At 43.6% G+C, this 22,596-nt stretch overlaps 1 protein-coding gene across 1 annotated transcript in view; it reads right to left on the minus strand.

The window, feature by feature from the left end:
* Nucleotides 1-1,814: 1,814 nt before the first annotated feature.
* Nucleotides 1,815-22,596, minus strand: part of Gm38821 (predicted gene, 38821) — a 57,616-nt gene continuing 36,834 nt past the window's right edge. The window contains exon 4 of the mRNA XM_011241556.1: nucleotides 1,815-2,200. Within this exon, the coding sequence (XP_011239858.1) occupies nucleotides 2,152-2,200 (49 nt within the window). The 3' untranslated portion in view covers nucleotides 1,815-2,151. The remainder of the gene's footprint in view (nucleotides 2,201-22,596) is intronic.

Here is a 22,596-nt window from a genome sequence, read left to right on the forward strand (position 1 = left end):
CTTCTTCTTCTTCTTCTCCTTCTCCTTCTCCTTCTCCTTCTCCTTCTCCTTCTCCTTCTCCTTCTCCTTCTCCTTCTCCCTCTCCCTCTCCCTCTCCCTCTCCCTCTCCCTCTCCCTCTCCCTCTCCCTCTCCCTCTCCCTCTCCCTCTCCCTCTCCCTCTCCCTCTCCCTCTCCCTCTCCCTCTCCCTCTCCCTCTCCCTCTCCCTCTCCCTCTCCTCCTCCTCCTCCTCCTCCTCCTATCACATATTATTGGTGGATCATGAAAGAAAAAAAGGTGAAATTGATCAAAGACATTGATTCTTCTAATAATATCCTTTGGCTACTCAAATTCTTCAATGGTTCCTACAGTACGTTCAGCCTTTTTAAATGTAGAGAAGAACATTTTATTCATTCATCAAATCCATACAACAGCTATGGGCAGGAACATCTATGTTCATGTGGAACACAAGACAGACACTGTGGCTACTCTCATAGAGTTTACATTCTAGCTGTGACATACAGACAAGTGGTAACCACAGGAAGTAGTTACAATATTGTTTTAGGGGATGGTGTGGATGAGAGACAAACTGCAAAGGGTAAAGGGATTGAGCATTTGGGGAGGGTGAGGGGTGCTGATCGTCATTTTAAAAGAGTACCCAGATCTAATCTCATTGGAACTATTTAAGTATCTGACAGGCAAGGAACTAGCCCACAATAGGCACAAGTAGGAAGACCCCAGCCGGTTCAAGAACCTTCAGGAGGAGCAACCAGAGGGCCAACATCATGGATGTAGAGAGAGTAGGAGGGAGACTAGGAATCAGTGGTGGAGGTTGAAGGAGTTGCTCACACCATGCAGGGCCTTGATGTGAGATGCTCACACCACGTGGGGCCTTGATGTAAGATGCTCACACCATGTAGGGCCTTGACATGGAGCTCTGTACATCCTTGTACAGAGATAAGGGCCCTGGCTTTGCTCGATTGAAATGGCAAACTCTACCCTCACGGGTAGAGTGAGGATATGATGAGATTAAGTTCTAATGGAGCATTTCAACTTTAGGGCTATAAACATGCCTTGGAAGACTTATGTGGAGGCAAAAGACCCATCAGGAAATGCTGAAGTCTCTATGTAAAGTAATCCAGGTGTGCCACAGCAGTAACCCTGACCTCAGCAGTAGCAGAGACAGTTGGGGAAAACAGTTGCATCATGGGATTAGGGGCATCCCAGTTTTCTAGATTAGGGTGGTGGAGGGAGCCAGGAGGAATGAGGTCCAAGGTGAGTCTAAGGTTCTAAGTTGGGACTGCAAGGATGGGGACTAGAGGTACAGTTCTCACACAGCTGTCAAGTCGGGAGTTCAGTGTGGCCAGGTTTTGGTTTCCCCCCATTAAACACAAACCTTTATTATCCATGTAACTGTTCAATGTGGTGGTGTTTGGGTGGGGGTCGCATTTGTTCACTTAAGAGATCATTCCTGTGTCTTCAAAAATTGCATCATGTTGTTAATTACAATGTCCATCATTGAGGGTTACAAACACAGGAAGACTCAAGAATTTAAAAAATATCCAAAGGTAGCAAATGGGTCCAGGATTGGTTATGGACACAGACAGGGTCAGGGAGTGGGCAGAATTATGAAACTTTTAGAAACATTTTTTAAATTTATATTTTTATTAATTTATTACTTTACATTCTGATCATAGCTTCTCCTCCCTCCTGTCCTCCCAGTGTCCCCCTCTCACCTCACCTCTCAGCCAGGCTTCCTCCCCTCCCCCTCAACTTCACCCACCCCCACCAGAAAAGGCTCAGAAAAAAGGCTGCCTCCTATGGATCTCAGCCTGCCTTGGTATATCAAGTTGCTATAGGACTAGACACATCTTTGATTGTGTCTCAGCAAAGCAGCCCAGTTATGGGAAAGGCTCAAAAGGCAGGCAACAGAGACAGCCCCTGCTCCAGCTGTTAGGAGTCCCACATGGAGACCAAGCTGTACACTAGGTCAGTCCCATGTATGATCTCTTTTTGGTGGTTCAGTCTCTTCTGAGCCCAGGTTAGCTGACTGGGTAGGTTTTCTCGTGGTGTCCTTGACCTCTCTGGCTCCTTCAACCCTTCCTCCTCCTCTTCTACAGGATTCCCGAAGCTCCACTTAATGTTTGGTTGTGGGTCTCTGCATCTGTTTCCATCAGCTGCTGGGTGGAGCCTCTCGGACGGCAGTGACAGTCGGCACCTTTCTGGAAGTAGAGCAGAATGTTATTAATAGTGTCAGGGGCAGGCTCTCTCTAATGGCATGGGTCTCAAACTGGGCCAGTCATTGGTGGACATTCCTTCAACTTCTGTCCCATCTTTACCCTTGCACATCTTGTTGGCAGGACAAATTGTAGGTATTAGGTTTTGTGACGGGGTTGGTTTTCCAGTCCCACCACTGGAAGTTGTTCCTGGTCACAGGAGGTGACTGTTTCAGGATCTATGTCCCTTATTACTAGGGTTATCCCTGCCTGTGGTGACGCTGGAGTAGCCGTCTAAGAGGAGGCTCTGAGTGGATGGATAGGGATGGGGATTGGTGATCAAAGTGAGGTCAGAACTAGAGGTGGGAACTTGGGGGTTTGCCTTCTCTGGAAGCTGCAAGACTGGTGGAGACCACTCTGGGGTTCCACTGGCTGGCAAAAGTTGGTGAAAACTGCCCTCTTATCCAGATAATCTCATTTTCTCCAAGTGTTTTTAAAAAGGCCTCAAACATGTTTTAACTCAAGGACTCATTGCATTTTTAAGTTTTACTTTTCACAGTGATGATGTGAGCTTTTGGTCAGGAGCCATGTGCCTCCGTACAGAGGACTCACATGTGCCCAGGCGAGCAGTCAGCCTAGGGTTCCTTGTGTGAATATAAGTGCATTCAAAGCAAAGCAAAAACCAAGACACAAGTAAAATAAAATAAAATAAAATAAAATAAAAAGGGAAAACTCAGAAAGAGCTACAGAGTCCTGAGGTCACCATCTCTAGTGCTGTCCCCAGAAGCCAGGTTTCAGATCCACAGGGCTGGCCCAGTATCCAAGAACAAAAGAAAAAAGGGATTATAACTCTTAGACGAGAGGGACCCTAGCTAATTCTGTGTAATGTTGATGGTACCAGCAGACCTTCACATTAGTGCCTAGCAGTTAACTTATAAGCAGGAGGCTGAGATCTTCCCAACACTCATATCTCACAACAGAAAAGATGTTTGAATTGTAGGCAAGGGATTCAGGCCCTGTTGGTGGGCAGCAGCAGTCTGGAAGCTGTGGAAGGTCATTACAGCTCCATCCATATGGAAGTGAAGGCAGCTGCCCTGCGGAAGGCAGCAGGTTGTAGGCTTCTGGAAACCTCCCACATCTTTGCTCCTGGGTGGAGCCTCCTTCCTCTGCCCTCTGCAGCTCTAACCAATAGGAAGGTTTTGGCGAGGAATTCAGCAGTATTCAGCTTGCCCTCGGAAAGTGAACATTCGCAGGGGAATTTGTTCTGCTGCTGCTTGGTCCGCAGCAGCAGCCACTGTACACATTTGCTATACTCCTGTGGCTCAGGAGCAAGGCGGTCGAAAGCTTGTCAGCACCAAGAGCCTAGTGGCCAGAAACTTGCTCTCTCCAGCTCCTACTGGGCCCTTTGTGCTTCAAGGCTGTTGTTGAGGCCTCAAAGAGTAGGATTCTCCTCTCTCTCTCTCTCTCTCTCTCTCTCTCTCTCTCTCTCTCTCTCTCTCTCACACACACACACACACACACACACACACACACACACACACACACAGAGCAGTCTGTGAAATTACAGATGCTATATGACGGTGAACCAACTGCTCCCTTGACTTCAAATTCTCTTACAAGTAGAGGTAGGGAGCCCATGTGCCTCTGATCTTTTTGAGCAGTCCTCCGAGGAAATTCTGCCACTGTTGGCATCTATGTGGCTGCTGTGACTCCTCACTAAGCCATTCATGGGACAGGATAGCAGGTGCGTTCACAAAACTCTGTAATGAATTCGTAAAAAGCCATAGGAGGGTCTTGTTCAGAGCACTGTTAAATCAAAAGCAGTCTTCCATCAGGCTTGCTCGGATGGAGCCCTGATAGTGTCTACCAGATGATGAGCCAGGCTTAAGAAAGTGCCTGGTAACCCTTCATTCCTCCAGCACGAGCACCTAGGGTCTTACAAGGTACAGATAGCATTGTGGAACAATGCAGGTACATGGGTCTCTGCTCCTCTGTGACAGGGAGACTTGAGCTTTAACTACTTACAGATCAAGCTATGATTCCCTTTGACTCTTATGTGGGCTGGCTTGTCTCCACGAACACATTCAGAAAGAAACGAGCAACATACCATAGAGCCTGGGGAAGAATAGTCAAGTTGGTGAATGAGCCTTGTTCTCTCTGTACAAGGGCAGTTTGGGGAATAACAGTAGTGCCACGTGACACTTGTTTCAGCAGGACTTGGCCAGTTTGCTCATATCCTCCCAAAAACTCTACAGGAACAGAGTGGTTGTGGAGCCAACCCACTGCTAGGTTGGCCCTACATGCCAGTGTGATAGACCATGCTTTTCTTTCTCTAGGTCTAAGTAAAGCTGTTTCTATAAAAGCATGGCGCCTTATGTGCAGTAAGACTAGATCAATGGGATTATTGTCTCAGTGACAGGAACACACAGTCATCAGCTTTAAAGGGAAACATGCCGTTTCCTTATAGTGGGGATTGGGGATTCTCAACTGGAGGTGATACCCCCCACACCCCACTCCCTGGACAAATTTTGTGCACTCTAGAGACGTTCTTAATTATCACCATTCAGGAAGGAGGTGAGTGCTGCAGGTTTCCATCTGACGGGCAGAGGCCAAAGACTCAGTGGAACCTCCTACAATGCAACAAACAGCAGCTCGACCTCAAGAAGACATCATTCATCTCAAACTGTTGACTGTGTGAGGCCGAGAAACCCTGGTCTCTGCATAACAAGAGGCCAATCAGTAGATCGTTTGCTGATTGACATTTGTTTAGAAGAAGTATGAGCTCGTAAGAGAAAATGGCCAACCCCACGGGATGAGATAGTAGATTGCATACTAGAACTGGCAGAGATGTGTTTTGTATATTCCCGAATCCAGACACTAGAATTAACGCCACACACTTTGAATTTAAGAAGCCTGAGAAAGTCTGAGCTGCCAACCTCAATCACATGCATGAGTTAATTCACACTATAATATGACATGGAAGTGAAAATCAGTCAGGCCTGAAAGCTAGTTCCCCCTTCAGGTGGGGAGACATCCCAGTAACTCCCCACTGTGGAGTCTCAGAGCACAGAACACGGCCCTACAGGAGCCAATGATGCTCATATGTGAAGCAGCCTCATGTAGGTTACATGAAGTCACAAGCCAAGAAAGAGATCCTGTGGCCTAAGTAGACAGAAAAACTCAGACCAAGGACCTGAGGCAAAGAGGGGGTGTAAAGAAGACAGACACATGGACACATAGACAGAAAAGCTGGGCTCAGGCTGGCCGTGCTCACTCTGATGGAGGGCACCAGCGACGTAACCTGGAAAGTCAGAGCATTTATTTATTATGTGCAGCCCGGGAAGAAGGGCTAGCGAGTCTTGGTAGGTGAGCAGTTGCTCATGTCAGTCATCTGGAGGAGGGAGCACAGTTCACGTCAGTCAGGTGACTGTCATCCGGAGGGAGGAGGGATAGCTAGTTTATGTACACACTGGCCAGGCATCTGCCAACACTCACACTTGGACCAGAGGAATGTTTTGCCAGTTCTTGAGCCTGATCTGAGGAAGGCTTTGTCATTTTCATGGGTCTGAGACACTGGCGTCTCTGACCCTGTCAATAATACATGCACTCAGCACTTTATGCACTCCCCACATATGTGCACTTCAGTATGTGAGAACACATAGACATGGTAATCCAGAGCTGTTTGTACATGTGTACACATATGCAGATCATACTTCAATACCGTTCTGTGTATACCTACATGTATAACACCGGGTACCAAATGAATAGAAAGCATGTTTCTCTCAAAAGGAAACTTTGAACCTGTACCAAAGACAGAAGAAATTATAACAAATTTCAAAGAATTAACATCATACAGAACATGCCCTATGTCTACAGCAAGATAAAAATTATTCAGGAGTATAAAAATAAATGAGAACAATTAGAAATGAAAGAATATATAATAGTTCTCAGATTAGGGATATGAGTATAGATTAGTATATATTGCATGAATTGCTTTTTAACACCTTTATAATTTATCATCAGCATTTCTCCCATCTCCTCCCTCCCTCTTTCTCTCTTTCTTAGTCAGGGTCTCTATTCCTGCACAAACATCATGACCAAGAAGCAAGTTGGGGAGGAAAGGATTTATTCGGCTTACACTTCCATGCTGCTGTTCATCACCAAGGAAGTCAGGACTGGAACTCAAGCAGGTCAGGGAGCAGGAGCTGATGCAGAGGGATGTTCTTTACTGGCTTGCCTCCCCTGGCTTGCTCAGCCTGCTCTCTTATAGAACCAAGACTACCAGCCCAGAGATGGTCCCACCCACAAGGGGCCTTTCCCCCTTGATCACTAATTGAGAAAATGCCTTACAGTTGGATCTCATGGAGGCATTTCCTCAACTGAAGCTCCTTTCTCTGTGATAACTCCAGCTGTGTCAAGTTGACACAAAACTAGCCAGTACACTCTCTAAGACTCTCTCTCTGTCTCTAAGACTCTCTTTCTCTCTCTGTCCCTCTCTCTCTGTCTCTCTCTCTCTCTCTTCCCCCCTTCTCCCCCTACTTACATGAGACAGGTTTCTTTGTGTAGCCCTGGCTGTCCTGTAACTCGTCGCTAGACTAGGCTGGCCTCAAACTCAGAGATCCACTTGCCTCAGCATCCCAAGTACTGGGTCTCCTATATCTCTAAATATGACGGTTTTTTTTTGTTGTTGTTATTGTTTTTTGGTTTTTTTTTTTTTAATTCTTGAAAAGCCTCCCACTGGTATCCATAGGAGCTGAACTAGTTTATAGTTCCCAGCCATAAGTACGGCTCTCCTTTTTCTGTATCCTCGCCAGCAATTGTTAGCCTTTGCTTTCTCCATGGTAGGGGTGAAATGGACTCTCGGAGTCGTTTTAATTTTCATTTCCTTGGCAGCTAGGCATGCTCAACTTAGCACTCAACAGTATAACTCACCTGGCTGAGGGCCTAGAACCCTGATTAGTCGTAATGAGGGGATAAACACAGGACATAGATTCACATACAAAAAGCCTGGGGTGAGGGGTTGTGTGCACTCTGCTGGAGTAGTAGCAGCTACAACAGCAGGCTGGAACCTCGGCGTGTTTATTATGTATAGCAGAGGGGCTGGGTTAGCTGGTCTAGGTAGTAGGTGTCAGTAGGTAAGCTGTCTCAGGTAGTAAGCATTGGGGTCGGAGAGAGGAGTGACAGTTGCTTGTTCTGGTACACACTGGCCAGTCATTTGTGCTCACCTGAGGAAGGCATCCCCATCCCTCTGGGCCTCACCTGGAGAAGGCTTTGCCATTCCCATGGGGCTGAGGCACTGGGGTCCTTGGTATGGCTGTGTCCACACCAACAATACATATTCAGTCAGGACTTGGCTCGCCCACGAGTACACTTGCTCAGGATTTCATTGGCTCCATACAACTTTAAAAAGTATTTATCGGCCATTTCATTTACTTTTGAGAACCATTGGTTCAATTCATTGGCCAGTATGTTGATTGACAGTTTGTGGGGTTTTTTTTCTCCTTTGTATCAATCAACTATAGAACTCCTGACATATACCCAAAGATTCTTGGGTTACTGCAGATGCTTGATATCCATGTTTATTGCTGCTGTTTTTTTTTCTTTTTTTCCCCCCATTTTTATTAGGTATTTAGCTCATTTACATTTCCAATGCTATACCAAAAGTCCCCCATACCCACCCACCCCCACTCCCCTACCCACCCACTCCCCCATTTTGGCCCTGGCGTTCCCCTGTACTGGGGCATATAAAGTTTGCGTGTCCAATGGGCCTCTCTTTCCAGTGATGGCCGACTAGGCCATCTTTTGATACATATGCAGCTAGAGTCAAGAGCTCCGGGGTACTGGTTAGTTCATAATGTTGTTCCACCTATAGGGTTGCAGATCCCTTTAGCTCCTTGGGTTCTTTCTCTAGATCCTCCATTGGGAGCCCTGTGATCCATCCAATAGCTGACTGTGAGCATCCACTTCTGTGTTTGCTAGGCCCCGGCATAGTCTCACAAGAGACAGCTACATCTGGGTCCTTTCGATAAAATCTTGCTAGTGTATGCAATGGTGTCAGCATTTGGATGCTGATTATGGGGTGGATCCCTGGATATGGCAGTCTCTACATGGTCCATCCTTTCATCTCAGCTCCAAACTTTGTCTCTGTAACTCCTTCCATGGGTGTTTTGTTCCCAATTCTAAGGAGGGGCATAGTGTCCAAACTTCAGTCTTCATTCTTCTTGAGTTTCATGTGTTTAGCAAATTGTATCTTATATCTTGGGAATCCTAGGTTTGGGGCTAATATCCACTTATCAGTGAGTACATATTGTGTGAGTTCCTTTGTGAATGTGTTACCTCACTCAGGATGATGCCCTCCAGGTCCATCCATTTGGCTAGGAATTTCATAAATTCATTCTTTTTAATAGCTGAGTAGTATTCCATTGTGTAGATGTACCACATTTTCTGTATCCATTCCTCTGTTGAGGGGCATCTGGGTTCTTTCCAGCTTTTGGCTATTATAAATAAGGCTGCTATGAACATAGTGGAGCATGTGTCCTTCTTACCAGTTGGGGCATCTTCTGGATATATGCCCAGGAGAGGTATTGCTGGATCCTCCGGTAGTACTATGTCCAATTTTCTGAGGAACCGCCAGACTGATTTCCAGAGTGGTTGTACAAGCCTGCAATCCCACCAACAATGGAGGAGTGTTCCTCTTTCTCCACATCCACGCCAGCATCTGCTGTCACCTGAATTTTTGATCTTAGCCATCCTGACTGGTGTGAGGTGGAATCTCAGGGTTGTTTTGATTTGCATTTCCCTGATGATTAAGGATGTTGAACATTTTTTCAGGTGCTTCTCTGCCATTCGGTATTTCTCAGGTGAGAATTCTTTGTTCCGTTCCTAGCCCCATTTTTTAATGGGGTTATTTGATTTTCTGAAGTCCACCTTCTTGAGTTCTTTATATATGTTGGATATTAGTCCCCTACCTGATTTAGGATAGCTAAAGATCCTTTCCCAATCTGTTGGTGGTCTTTTTGTCTTATTGACGGTGTCTTTTGCCTTGCAGAAACTTTGGAGTTTCATTAGGTCCCATTTGTCAATTCTCGATCTTACAGCACAAGCCATTGCTGTTCTGTTCAGGAATTTTTCCCCTGTGCCCATATCTTCAAGGCTTTTCCCCACTTTCTCCTCTATAAGTTTCAGTGTCTCTGGTTTTATGTGAAGTTCCTTGATCCACTTAGATTTGACCTTACTACAAGGAGATAAGTATGGATCAATTCGCATTCTTCTACATGATAACCGCCAGTTGTGCCAGCACCAATTGTTGAAAATGCTGTCTTTCTTCCACTGGATGGTTTTAGCTCCCTTGTCGAAGATCAAGTGACCATAGGTGTGTGGGTTCATTTCTGGGTCTTCAATTCTATTCCATTGGTCTACTGGTCTGTCTCTATATCAGTACCATGCAGTTTTTTATCACAATTGCTCTGTAGTAAAGCTTTAGGTCAGGCATGGTGATTCCACCAGAGGTTCTTTTATCCTTGATAAGACTTTTTGCTATCCTAGGTTTTTTGTTATTCCAGATGAATTTGCAAATTGCTCCTTCTAATTCGTTGAAGAATTGAGTTGGAATTTTGATGGGGATTACATTGAATCTGTAGATTGCTTTTGGCAAGATAGCCATTTTTACAATGTTGATCCTGCCAATCCATGAGCATGGGAGATCTTTCCATCTTCTGAGATCTTCTTTACTTTCTTTCTTCAGAGATTTGAAGTTTTTATCATACAGATCTTTCACCTCCTTAGTTAGAGTCACGCCAAGATATTTTATATTATTTGTGACTATTGAGAAGGGTGTTGTTTCCCTAATTTCTTTCTCAGCCTGTTTATTCTTTGTATACAGAAAGGCCACTGACTTGTTTGAGTTTATTTTATATCCAGCTACTTCACCGAAGCTGTTTATCAGGTTTAGGAGTTCTCTGGTAGAATTTTTAGGGTCACTTACATATACTATCATATCATCTGCAAAAAGTGATATTTTGACTTCCTCTTTTCCAATTTGTATCCCCTTGATCTCCTTTTGTTGTCGAATTGCTCTGGCTAATACTTCAAGTACTATGTTGAAAAGGTAGGGAGAAAGTGGGCAGCCTTGTCTAGTCCCTGATTTTAGTGGGATTGCTTCCAGCTTCTCTCCATTTACTTTGATGTTGGCTACTGGTTTGCTGTAGATTGCTTTTATCATGTTTAGGTATGGGCCTTGAATTCCTGATCTTTCCAAAACTTTTATCATGAATGGGTGTTGAATCTTGTCAAATGCTTTTTCTGCATCTAACGAGATGATCATGTGGTTTTTGTCTTTGAGTTTGTTTATATAATGGATTACATTGATGGATTTTCGTATATTAAACCATCCCTGCATTCCTGGAATAAAACCTACTTGGTCAGGATGGATGATTGCTTTAATGTGTTCTTGGATTCGGTTAGCAAGAATTTTATTGAGGATTTTGCATCGATATTCATAAGAGAAATTGGTCTGAAGTTCTCTATCTTTGTTGGGTCTTTCTGTGGTTTAGGTATCAGAGTAATAGTGGCTTCATAAAATGAGTTGGGTAGAGTACCTTCTACTTCTATTTTGTGAAATAGTTTGTGCAGAACTGGAATTAGATCTTCTTTGAATGTCTGATAGAACTCTGCACTAAACCTGTCTGGTCCTGGGCTTTTTTTGGCTGGGAGACTGTTAATAACTGCTTCTATTTCTTTAGGTGATATGGGACTGTTTAGATGGTCAACTTGATCCTGACTCAACTTTGGTACCTGGTATCTGTCCAGAAATTTGTCCATTTCGTCCAGGTTTTCCAGTTTTGTTGAGTATAACCTTTTGTAGAAGGATCTGATGGTGTTTTGGATTTCTTCAGGATCTGTTGTTATGTCTCCCTTTTCATTTCTGATTTTGTTAATTAGGATTTTGTCCCTGTGCCCTTTAGTGAGTCTAGCTAAGGGTTTATCTATCTTGTTGATTTTCTCAAAGAACCAACTCCTCGTTTGGTTAATTCTTTGAATAGTTCTTCTTGTTTCCACTTGGTTGATTTCACCCCCGAGTTTGATTACTTCCTGCCGTCTACTCCTCTTGGGTGAATTTGCTTCCTTTTTTTTTAGAGCTTTTAGATGTGTTGTCAAGCTGCTAGTATGTGCTCTCTCCCGTTTCTTCTTGGAGGCACTCAGAGCTATGAGTTTCCCTCTTAGAAATGCTTTCATTGTGTCCCAAAGGTTTGGGTACGTTGTGGCTTCATTTTCATTAAACTCTAAAAAGTCTTTAATTTCTTTCTTTATTCCTTCCTTGACCAAGGTATCATTGAGAAGAGTGTTGTTCAGTTTCCACGTGAATGTTGGCTTTCCATTATTTATGTTGTTATTGAAGATCAGTCTTAGGCCATGGTGGTCTGATAGGATACATGGGACAATTTCAATATTTTTGTATCTGTTGAGGCCTGTTTTGTGACCAATTATATGGTCAGTTTTGGAGAAGGTCCCGTGAGGTGCTGAGAAGAAGGTATATCCTTTTGTTTTAGGATAAAATGTTCTGTAGATATCTGTCAGGTCCATTTGTTTCATAACTTCTGTTAGTTTCACTGTGTCCCTGTTTAGTTTCTGTTTCCACGATCTGTCCATTGATGAAAGTGGTGTGTTGAAGTCTCCCACTATTATTGTGTGAGGTGCAACGTGTGCTTTGAGCTTTACTAAAGTGTCTTTAATGAATGTGGCTGCCCTTGCATTTGGAGCGTAGATATTCAGAATTGTGAGTTCCTCTTGGAGGATTTTACCTTTGATGAGTATGAAGTGTCCCTCCTTGTCTTTTTTGATAACTTTGGGTTGGAAGTTGATTTTATCCGATATTAGAATGGCTACTCCAGCTTGTTTCTTCAGACCATTTGCTTGGAAAATTGTTTTCCAGCCTTTCACTCTGAGGTAGTGTCTGTCTTTTTCCCTGAGATGGGTTTCCTGTAAGCAGCAGAATGTTGGGTCCTGTTTGTGTAGCCAGTCTGTTAGTCTATGTCTTTTTATTGGGGAATTAAGTCCATTGATATTAAGGGATATTAAGGAAAAGTAATTGTTGCTTCCTTTTATTTTTGTTGTTAGAGTTGGCATTCTGTTCTTGTGGCTGTCTTCTTTTTGGTTTGTTGAGGGATTACTTTCTTGCTTGTTCTAGGGTGTGATTTCTGTCCTTGTATTGCTTCTTTTCTGTTATTATCCTTTGAAGGGCTGGATTCGTGGAAAGATATTGTGTGAATTTGGATTTGTCGTGGAATACTTTGGTTTCTCCATCTATGGTAATTGAGAGTTTGGCCGGGTATATTAGCCTGGGCTGGCATTTGTGTTCTCTTAGTGTCTGTATAATATTTGTCCAGGCTCTTCTGGCTTTCATAGTCTCTGGTGAAAAGTCTGGTGTAATTCTGATAGGCCTTCCTTTATATGTTACTTGACCTTTCTCCCTTACTGCTTTTAATATTCTATCTTTATTTAGTGCATTTGTTGTTCTGATTATTATGTGTCGGGAGGAATTTCTTTTCTGGTCCAGTCTATTTGGAGTTCTGTAGGCTTCTTGTATGATCATGGGCATCTCTTTCTTTATGTTTGGGAAGTTTTCTTCTATTATTTTGTTGAAGATATTAGCTGGCCCTTTAAGTTGAAAATCTTCATTCTCATCAATTCCTACTATCCGTAGGTTTGGTCTTCTCATTGTGTCCTGGATTTCCTGGATGTTTTGAGTTAGGATCCTTTTGCATTTTGTATTTTCTTTGACTGTTGTGTCGATGTTCTCTATGGAATCTTCTGCACCTGAGATTCTCTCTTCCATTTCTTGTATTCTGTTGTTGATGCTCGCATCTATGGTTCCAGATCTCTTTCCTAGGGTTTCTATCTCCAGCGTTGCCTCGCTTTGGGTTTTCTTTACTGTGTCTACTTCCCTTTTTAGTTCTAGTATGGTTTTGTTCATTTCCATTACCTGTTTGGATGTGTTTTCCTGTTTTTCTTTAAGGACTTCTACCTGTTTGGCTGTGTTTTCCTGCTTTTCATTAAGGGCCTGTAACTCTTTAGCAGTGCTCTCCTGTAATTCTTTAAGTGACTTATGAAAGTCCTTCTTGATGTCCTCTATCATCATCATGAGAAATGTTTTTAAATCTGGGTCTAGATTTTCGGTTGTGTTGGGGTGCCCAGGACTAGGTGGGGTGGGAGTGCTAGGTTCTGATAATGGTGAGTGGTCTTGGTTCCTGTTAGTAGGATTCTTACGTTTGCCTTTCGCCATCTGGTAATCTCTGAAGCTAGCTGTTATAGTTGTCTCTGTTAAGAGCTTGTTCTTCAGGTGACTCTGTTAGCCTCTATAAGCAGACCTGGGAGGGTAGCACTCTCCTTAGTTTCAGTGGGTAGAGTATTCTCTGCAGGAAAGCTCTCTTCTTGCAGGGAAGGTACCCAGATATCTGGTGTTCGAACCGGACTCCTGGCAGAAGTTGTGTTCCACTCACTAGAGGTCTTAGGATTCCTTGTGGAATCCTGTGTGGGCCCTTGTGGGTGTCAGGCAACTCCGCTGGCAAGGAAGCCCGGGGCTCGAGTGGAGCAGAAGGGGCTTGTGCCCCAGGTCAGGCCCGGGTAGTCTGCTTCCCTATGTACCGCAGTCTCAGGTTCCGCGCGATTGGATTGGGGCCGGCGCTGTGTTCCACTCACCAGAGGTCTTAGGATCCCGTGGGGAATCCTGTGTGGGTCCTTGCGGGTGTCAGGCGACTCCGCTGGCAAGGAAGCCCGGAGCTCGAGTGGAGTGGAAGGGGCTTGTGCCTGCTGCTGTTTTTACAAGATCCAGGAAATGGCATTGGTGTAGATGCCTATCAGTTGACGAATAGACAATGAAAATTATATATATATATATATATATATATATACATACATATATACATATATTGTATGATATATTATATTTTGCATGCTTTTTAATATAATATATTATATGTATATTATATAGTAATATATTAGTATATATAGCAATATATTAGCATATATACACACATATATACACATACACACACATACATATATATACAATGCATGCATTTAAGCTGGGACTAAGTATGGGTAGAGGCCAGGAAATTAAGCTTTAAGGGAGAGGGCTGCAGAGGTCAATAACACAGTGTGATTTGATGGCAAACAGGGAAATACTGGAAGTGGAAGTGTAGAGTAAGGATGGAAGCCAAGGGAGGTGGGAGAGGGGAGCAACCAAAACCTAGTGTGTATTAGAATCATATAAACCTGTTACTTCATATGCTAATTAGAAATGAAATAAAATCTTTTTAAAAATGGAACTACTCATTTTTGGCACCCTCACATAATTCTTGATTTTTTTTTTATTATATAAATGTAACAGTGGATATAAGCATGTCCATATTTCTAGTTTGTTGCTCATTTACATATTTTATACATGAAGTCCTCTCTCCCCCTTCATTCCTTCCTTCCTCCCTCCCTCCCTCCCTCCCTCTCTCCCTCCTTCCCTCCCTCCCTCCCTCCCTTCTGTTGCAGACTGGGTCTTGAGCCCAGGTAAGCACTCAGTCAGACCTTCAGACCCTTTGTATTGCGAGGAGTTCTGGGACTTTGCTTCTTAATTAGAATGTTCCAGGTCTGAACCCAGTTATATATATCATCTGAAGGAAGAATACTCATTTTAAAAAGGAGTGAGAGAGATGCCCAATCTAGATCTTTTTAGAAATAATCAGGTCACTCCAGGAATAATCAAGTCCGCTAATACAGGTTTGTATCATGTTTTCAAACATAACAGGAAAAAGATACAGCTATCTGCGGTCTCCATGCTACATTATCAAATGCCACCACTGAAGTTCTCAGTCTCACACATGGATGCAAATGGCAGGTTGTCCCTGAACTGAAGTCTACACTGTATGTAGAAGGCCAGGAAAGCTGAAGCAACAAGGGCGATAAATCAAATCATGACACAAGTTTCACTTAACACTGAGAAAACAAGTGTTTCCTGATAACTCCACATCGCACAAGATAAACAGGGTTGTAAATGGAGGAGAATGAGCGAAGTAAAGTTCACAGGAAGAAAATGGGGTGGTGTTTATCAGGACTGAGAATACCAGCAGTGCAAGATCAGGGACCTTAGCCGAATAAGGTGAGATGCTCTGAGCACTGACCCGGGTCTGCCTGAGGACATAGCAAGGGTGGCCAGAGCCCAGCCTGCTGCCTTCGCTGGAGCGAGGTGGTAGGAATGAATAGTCTCAGCCAAGTGCTCTTGGCTTTAGTTTGCTTGCCTTTAGGGCTGCTATATACAATAGTTTGAGCTTCCTTTCTGTTGCTGTGATAAACGCCATGACCAAATGCAATTTGGGAAGGAAAGAGTTTATTTCACCTTGCGGGTTACAGTCCCTTACTGAGGAAAGCCAGAGCAAGAACTCAAGATGGGAGCTTGAAGCAGAAACCACAGAGGAACGCTTTTTACTGGCTTGCTCCCAGGCTCATGTTCAGCAGCTACCTTTTGTATATAGGCCAGACCTACCGGCCTAGGGATGGTACTACCCACAGTGGGCTTTTCTTTCTGCATCAATTAACAGTCATGAAAATGCCCCACAGACGTGCCCGTAGGACAATCTGATGGAGGCAGTTCTTTAGCTGAGGTTCCCTCTTCCCAGGTGTGTCAAAATGACTCAAGATTAGCCAACACAAATACATGTTACATTTCCAGGATATATATCCTAAATACATATGTAATGAATATAATCTCAATAAGCTCCTATCTCATTAGGATGATTTAAAACTTAACTGTAAAAACTAATGTAAACAGAAAGTTTAACCTGGGCTGGCAGTATGACTTTGTGGGTGATGACTAGTTTTTTTGTCAAGTTGTCACAAACTGGAGTGATCTGAGAAACGGGAGGCTCAATTGAGAAAATGCCTCTGTAAGATCAGGCTGTAGCCAAGCATGTAGGACACTTTCTTAATTATCCATTGATGTTGGAGGGCCCGGCCCATTGTGAGTGGGACCACCTTTAGTCTAATGTCCCTGGGTCCTCTAAGAAAGCAGGGTGAGCAAGCCATGAGGAATAAGTCATAAACAAGAGTTCCTCCATGGCCTCTGAGTCAACTTCTAACTGCAGGTTCCTGCCCCGGTTTCCCTGGATGAAGTTGGACTACAAATGCTAAGCTTAGTTGCTTTTTTGGTCATGGTGTTTATCACACCAAGAGAAACCTAACTAAGACAATGGCTACAAGTGTTTGCCAGAGAAGCCTGAAAGTCAATATTTTAGCACGCTGCCTGTATTAGTTACTCTTGTAGAGCGCTGACCAAAATACCCAAGAGAGTAACTTACAAGGAGAAAAGCTTCCTCTTGACTTGTGGATCCAGTGGAGTCTTCCCTTTCAGAGGAGAATAACTGGGGAAAGGCCTGCCCTGAACGCCCACAGGACATTCCGTGCCATAGGGACCCAGAAAGAACAGAAGAGAAGTAAGGAGAAGCCTGGAAGCTCGGTTCTAGCCTGCCCCCCCCTTCCCCTCCCTCCAAGCCCTGTCCACCATAAAGGACAGAACCATCCAAAGCCATGGGTCAAAATAAATACTGCCCCCTGGAAGCTGGTCCATCTGAGATCATGATCAGAGCTACACAAAAATAACCAGTACAGCACACGTACTAAAATATCATTTCCTGAGCTTTTTCAAAATAAGAATTTGACTTTAGGATACAGAAATCCCCACAATAGTCTACTTGGCAAGAACTCAATAATTATCAATGTCCCATAAGTCTTGCCAGTTGTATCCACAAAAGCCTTTCAATTTGAGATGGCTCCTACAGCCATCCAGTCAGAATTCTCCTAGCTCTCATTTCTCTGGGCTGGGTTTTAAAGGGTCTTATCAATGGAGGGAGACAATAGATTCATCTCTCTGTGTTTGACAGCAAGCACTGTCTCTTTGTTCTCAGGCTCAAAATTCATTCTACACATCTATGAAACAATCAATGTTTAGGCTGTATTCACAGCTCTGGCAATGGTCAGGGGAGGGGAGGTACCTGGCTCCCAGTGCTGCTCCTGGAGCAAACATCTCCATGGGGAAGGAGATGCTTCCAGAGGTAGGAGCCCTGAGGCTTTCTCCACCTGCCCCTGTGCTGGAGTCTGCTTTTGTACCTCCGATTAGACCTTTGCCTTGGCAGAGAACGGTATTATCTGCTTTAATGATGACCTGTGATATTTTATTCACATTTTAAATCTTTTATCATCTGTGGCTCTTGTGAGGAGTTCTCCTTTTGTTCTTCCTTCCCTCCCTCCTTCCCTTTCTCCCTGCTCCCTCTTTCTTTCTTTCTTTCTTTCTTTCTTTCTTTCTTTCTTTCTTTCTTTCTTTCTTTCTTTCTTTCTCTCTTTCCCCTGATGGGTATTGATTCTCCACTTTGCCAAAAGGTGAGGAACCCTCCCTCCCTGTTGGCATGTTTGCAGAGAATCTGACTGTCATTTAATTATGTAGTTTATTTTTAATGGAACCCGAAAGAACCAAGGATCATCTTTTGCTTAAATTAAGCTTGCATTCTCTCAGAGTGTCTGCTTTCTCATCCCTTCAGTTACTAAGATGGGTGGCTTCATCTCAGAGAAAACGAATGCGCTTGGTTTTCCCCAGTATGATGTCATAGATTTTATGGTGCACTGTTTTCTTTTGTCCAGCAGAAATAGAGTCCATAACCTCAAACACTGTCAAAAAGGAAATAAATATGCTCTGTGGGAAAAATAGCAACCCTCAGACAGTTCGGTTGCAGAATAAATTCTATATCTTCCACCAGACACAGCCTGCACACACAAGACCCCAGCAGTGCCTCAATGCCCTAACAGAAGCTGTTCCTGCATTTATGTTTAGAAGAAATGGAAGTGTTCTCTGCCAACTGATTTTTAATGCAATAGAAAAAAATGTTACTCATTGATTTGAAAAACATAGGAAGGAATGTATATAATAAGTCATGTTGTCAAAAGCCAAAGTAAATGTATATATCCAGAGAAAGTAAGTATCTAGGTCAGAAAGGAATGCTTCTGAGGTAGAGGAACTATCCTGGAGCATCCAGAGGTCCAGAGCTCACTCAGTGTGTCTTCTGCTCCACAGAAGCATACACATAGACACACAGACACATGCATACACACACACACACACACACACACACACACACACACACACACACACGAGAGAGAGAGACAGACAGACAGACAGACAGAGAGACAAACACAGAGAGAGACACACACATATGCACGCACACAGAGACACACACAGATAGAGACACACATACACACAGATAGACACAAAGAGACATACATAGGGAAAGACATACATATGCATACACACACACACACACACACACACACACACACACACACACAAAGACTTGATCTTCTAGGAGCCCCCAGTGTTGAGATAAATGCATAAAGCTTTGACATACTGCTACTGACTTAAAAGCCTTCTTCAATTGTAGATGGAAGCTGAACCCTACTGGAGTGAGGCTCCCATCCAACACAATGAAAGCGTGGTGTCAGTCTGGCCTCTTCTCATTCTACTCAACCCCAAGGACATGTGCAGATCTTGAATTTTTTGGAATTTTTACACTATGGGCAATGGCTCTTCCAACATTTTGGGGGACTCCCCACACCCATACTTTGCATTTTACAAAGCCACAATCAATATGGAGGTTTGATGCCTATGCTGGTCATGGGCACGGGGCAGCCTCAGATGCCCACTCCACTCCCAGTACTGTCTGAGTGGCAGCAAATGCCAGGGCACTCCCAGCAACTCTTCCAACTTGAAAGAGCTCCATCCCCCACTAGAAGGGGAAAATATGTGTGTGATTTAGAGACTCACAGATAGGACAGAGCTGGCAAAACAGCAAGACATCTGTCCTTATGACAACAAGGCAGAAGTGGTTCCAGATGAACAGACTGCAGCGTGGAAATGCCGGACACAAGGAGGGCCTTTCCTGCTGGTTTGAGAGTTTCTTGGTTATGATAGTAACTTATTGCTGATTAACATGCACCTGGAGCAGTCATGGTGCTGAGATTGCCTGTCTCATTGGAGGTTCTCATACCCCCCTGCCTCCAAGGCTGTTTCTGGAAAGCCTCGTTGAGTGTCACATTTATCAGCTACAAGTCCTTATGGGAGCCTGGGAGCCACTGAGAAACAGTCCACATTCTACTCTGGGTTGCTGTGAGCTAGATAGAGGAAATTTTTTCTGTTGTGCATGGTAGGCTCCACTGTCAATCTTCACTCTGCCATAAGACTGTCGCTGTTTTCCTCACAGAAACAGAGATGCCTGTCCCCCCCTTAGGACTTAACCCTCACAAAGTGCCACATGGCCAAAGAGAGGCTTTTCACATCTGCCTGCACCATCTTTCTCAAGGAGTCTCTGAGTACTTGAGCTCCTTCCAGAACAGAAGTCACCTTCTTATAAGAGTGCAGGTCTTGTTTGTAAGAACTCAGGTCCACGGGGCTTGGAAATGGCTCAGTAACACATGAAGGCCTGAGCGACATTGCCAGACATGTGCAGAAGAGCAGGCTGTACATGCCCATGCATCCCAGCACACACGCACACGCCCATGCACAGAGCGGGAGAGGAATGCAAGCCCCTAGGCCTGCCCCCAGAGATGCTAGTTCAGTATCTTTGATGAAAGGCCATGAACTCTACCTTGAAACAAGCTCCTGGAACGATGGTGAAGCAGGTGGTTTGGGTGGAAAGAGCGCTCAGGACTCACAGCAGTGTTTCATATAACGGAGAAGTTACTGTGTGTTTGGGAAAATCTATTGAAGTGGAAATTTCTGGTTTCTTTGGAGATTCAGTTGTGTAATGTGATGTTTTTCTGGGAACTGTCTTATGAGAGGATGCTTTGCTAAAGCAGACACACGAGAGGATATTTTGCTGAAGCAGATATGTGATAGGATGTTTTGCTAAGAGCAGACACATGGTGTTTTTCTGGAGGTGGCCTGTTGAAAGGGTATGTGATATTTTGCTGGAGCAGATGCTTGAGAGGACACGTGATGTTTGGAAAGAGTATAAGTATAACCCAACACACAGTGAATGAGGCTATTGCATTGGTTTGCCTTGCAACTCTTTGCTAGTCGTCATAGATGATGCTGATGCTGGTCTTGATGCTGTGTGGTATTGGTTCACCTTGCCTCCTTTGCTGATCATTATTTGTTGCAGCACCATAGAGAGAGGCACGCCAAAGAATTTCTGTTGGTGTCGCAGCAGCTTCTTGCCGCTTCTGTGGACTTGGGCTGATTGGCAGAGCCTCGAGGTTTCTTCTGGATGGAACTGCTATTGCTGATTCGTGAATGGTGTTTGTGAGTGGATCAGGCCACCATTGCTGATTTATGTAAACTGAGCTGCTGATATCCTGCCAATGGAGTTTGGAATCACCCCCCCCCACCCAAAAAATATTTCTAAACAAATCTGCATCCCCCTTTGCCCTATTAACCTTTCCTTTCCACTGCCTCTGGTGGGTTGTGGCTAGAAGGGAAGTTAAGGCATTTAAGAACCCTTATTAAAAGTAGGTTTTGAAAAATCCAGTCTATAGTAAAAAGCATCATGTGTAAAAGTAGCTGGTACATGTAGGGCCAAGACCATGGGGGTGAGGGGAAAGTATTAAAATAGCCACAGAAGGAACAAAATAATAAGGATCATAGCAAAAAAGTGACCAGAAAGCCCATAAAAATCAGTGGAACCAAGATGGAAATATCAACAAAACTGATGACGTTTCAGCTTGATTGGAAATAAAGTAAATGTGTCCAAATACATGGAATGTACTTGAAGGCGTAGTCTATGTGATTTTCCAGAAATATGGAAATTATAATATTATTCTGTGAATAACTGTACAGAAACAAATGGAACTGCTAGACGAAGTGCCTTGATCTCTGTAAGACCAATCAGATACCAAGGCTGAGCTGGGGAGACATGATTTCAACAGACTCGAGCTGTGGAGGAGAGTGGTAGTTCAATTCAAAGCTTCCCAATAAAGAAAAGCCCGTGGCCTTGCGGCTCTACTGGTGAACTGTATCAAGCACCAGGGAAAAGAACTGACACCAGTTTCTCAACTTCCAAACCTTGAGTAAGAGATCAGTTCCAATCAGTTCCAAACCATCCCATGATGCACAATGCAGGCAAACACATGTAAAAGCCAACTAACCGCAACAGTAGCAGAAGGAACAACAACAACATCAACAAAAAAACCCACAAAGATTAGAGAAACAAACAAATCTATAGGCCAATACCCTTGATGAATACTACACATAAATCCTAAAAAAAAACCAATGTTGGGAACCACTTTAACAGGGCCTTAAAAGACTGGCTCCCACATGTAAGTAGCATTTATTACTTCAATTTGCTGATGGTTCAGTGTGTGAAAGTCACATAATATAATGATACATCTCATAAACAGGCTGGAGTGAAAAATAATTCATCTTTGTCTCCGTAAACATGGAAAAGGCATCTAACAAAATTTAACACATTTTTATGGCAAAAATTTATCAATGAACTGCAGACAGAACACAACATATAAAATATTTGAAGCAAAGACGATGCTCATTGTGGAAAGTCTGAAGTTTCTGCTCCATCCCTGCCCCCAAAAGGACAGTGCTTCCCTCTGTTGCTGCATCTATCAATACATCGCTCGAAGCCTTAGCTAGGAAAGTAAGTCAAGTAACTTAAGTAAAAGGAATTAGAATTGGAAAAGATGACATAAAGTTATCTCGGATCACAGATGATATAGCTGACCCACAGAACATTCTAAAGGTGACACCCATGTACACAAAACAATGCAACCTGTTCACTGATGGACACATCCATAAAACTTTGCATACACAAAACCAACCGCAAAAGTCAATTGTCTTTCTATACACTAGCAACAATCAATCTGAAAAAGACATAAAAGCATTAGGAAGAATAAAACATTTAAGATAAACTTAGCCATGGAGACAAAAGACTTGTACGCAGAAAACTATAAAATATTATTGGGGCTATGAAGATGGCTTGGGGGCAAGCTCGGGACCTGAATTCAACCCCCCAGCACCTATGTAAAAAGTCTGATGTCATTGTATGCATGCTGGGGACAGGGAATGCAGGAACAGGGAGATTGCTGGGGCTTGGTGGTTGCCAGCCTAGCTCCAGTGAGAGTCCCTGTCTCCAAGGAATAATGTAGACAGAGACAGAGTAGACACATGATATGCACAGGTGCATACTCCATACATACACACCACACATACAATCACACATATAAAAATGCATGTATACACACACAAATATAAGAAAAATAAGCATTACTGAGACTGAAAACACAATAAATGGAAATCCTTCCATATTCATGGACTAAAATGTTACTATACTTAGTATAGTTAAGAGTTTGCTACTGTCCAAAAC

This window comes from Mus musculus, chromosome 6, assembly GCF_000001635.26.
Source record: "Mus musculus strain C57BL/6J chromosome 6, GRCm38.p6 C57BL/6J".
In the NCBI taxonomy this organism is placed as follows: Eukaryota; Metazoa; Chordata; class Mammalia; order Rodentia; family Muridae; genus Mus; species Mus musculus.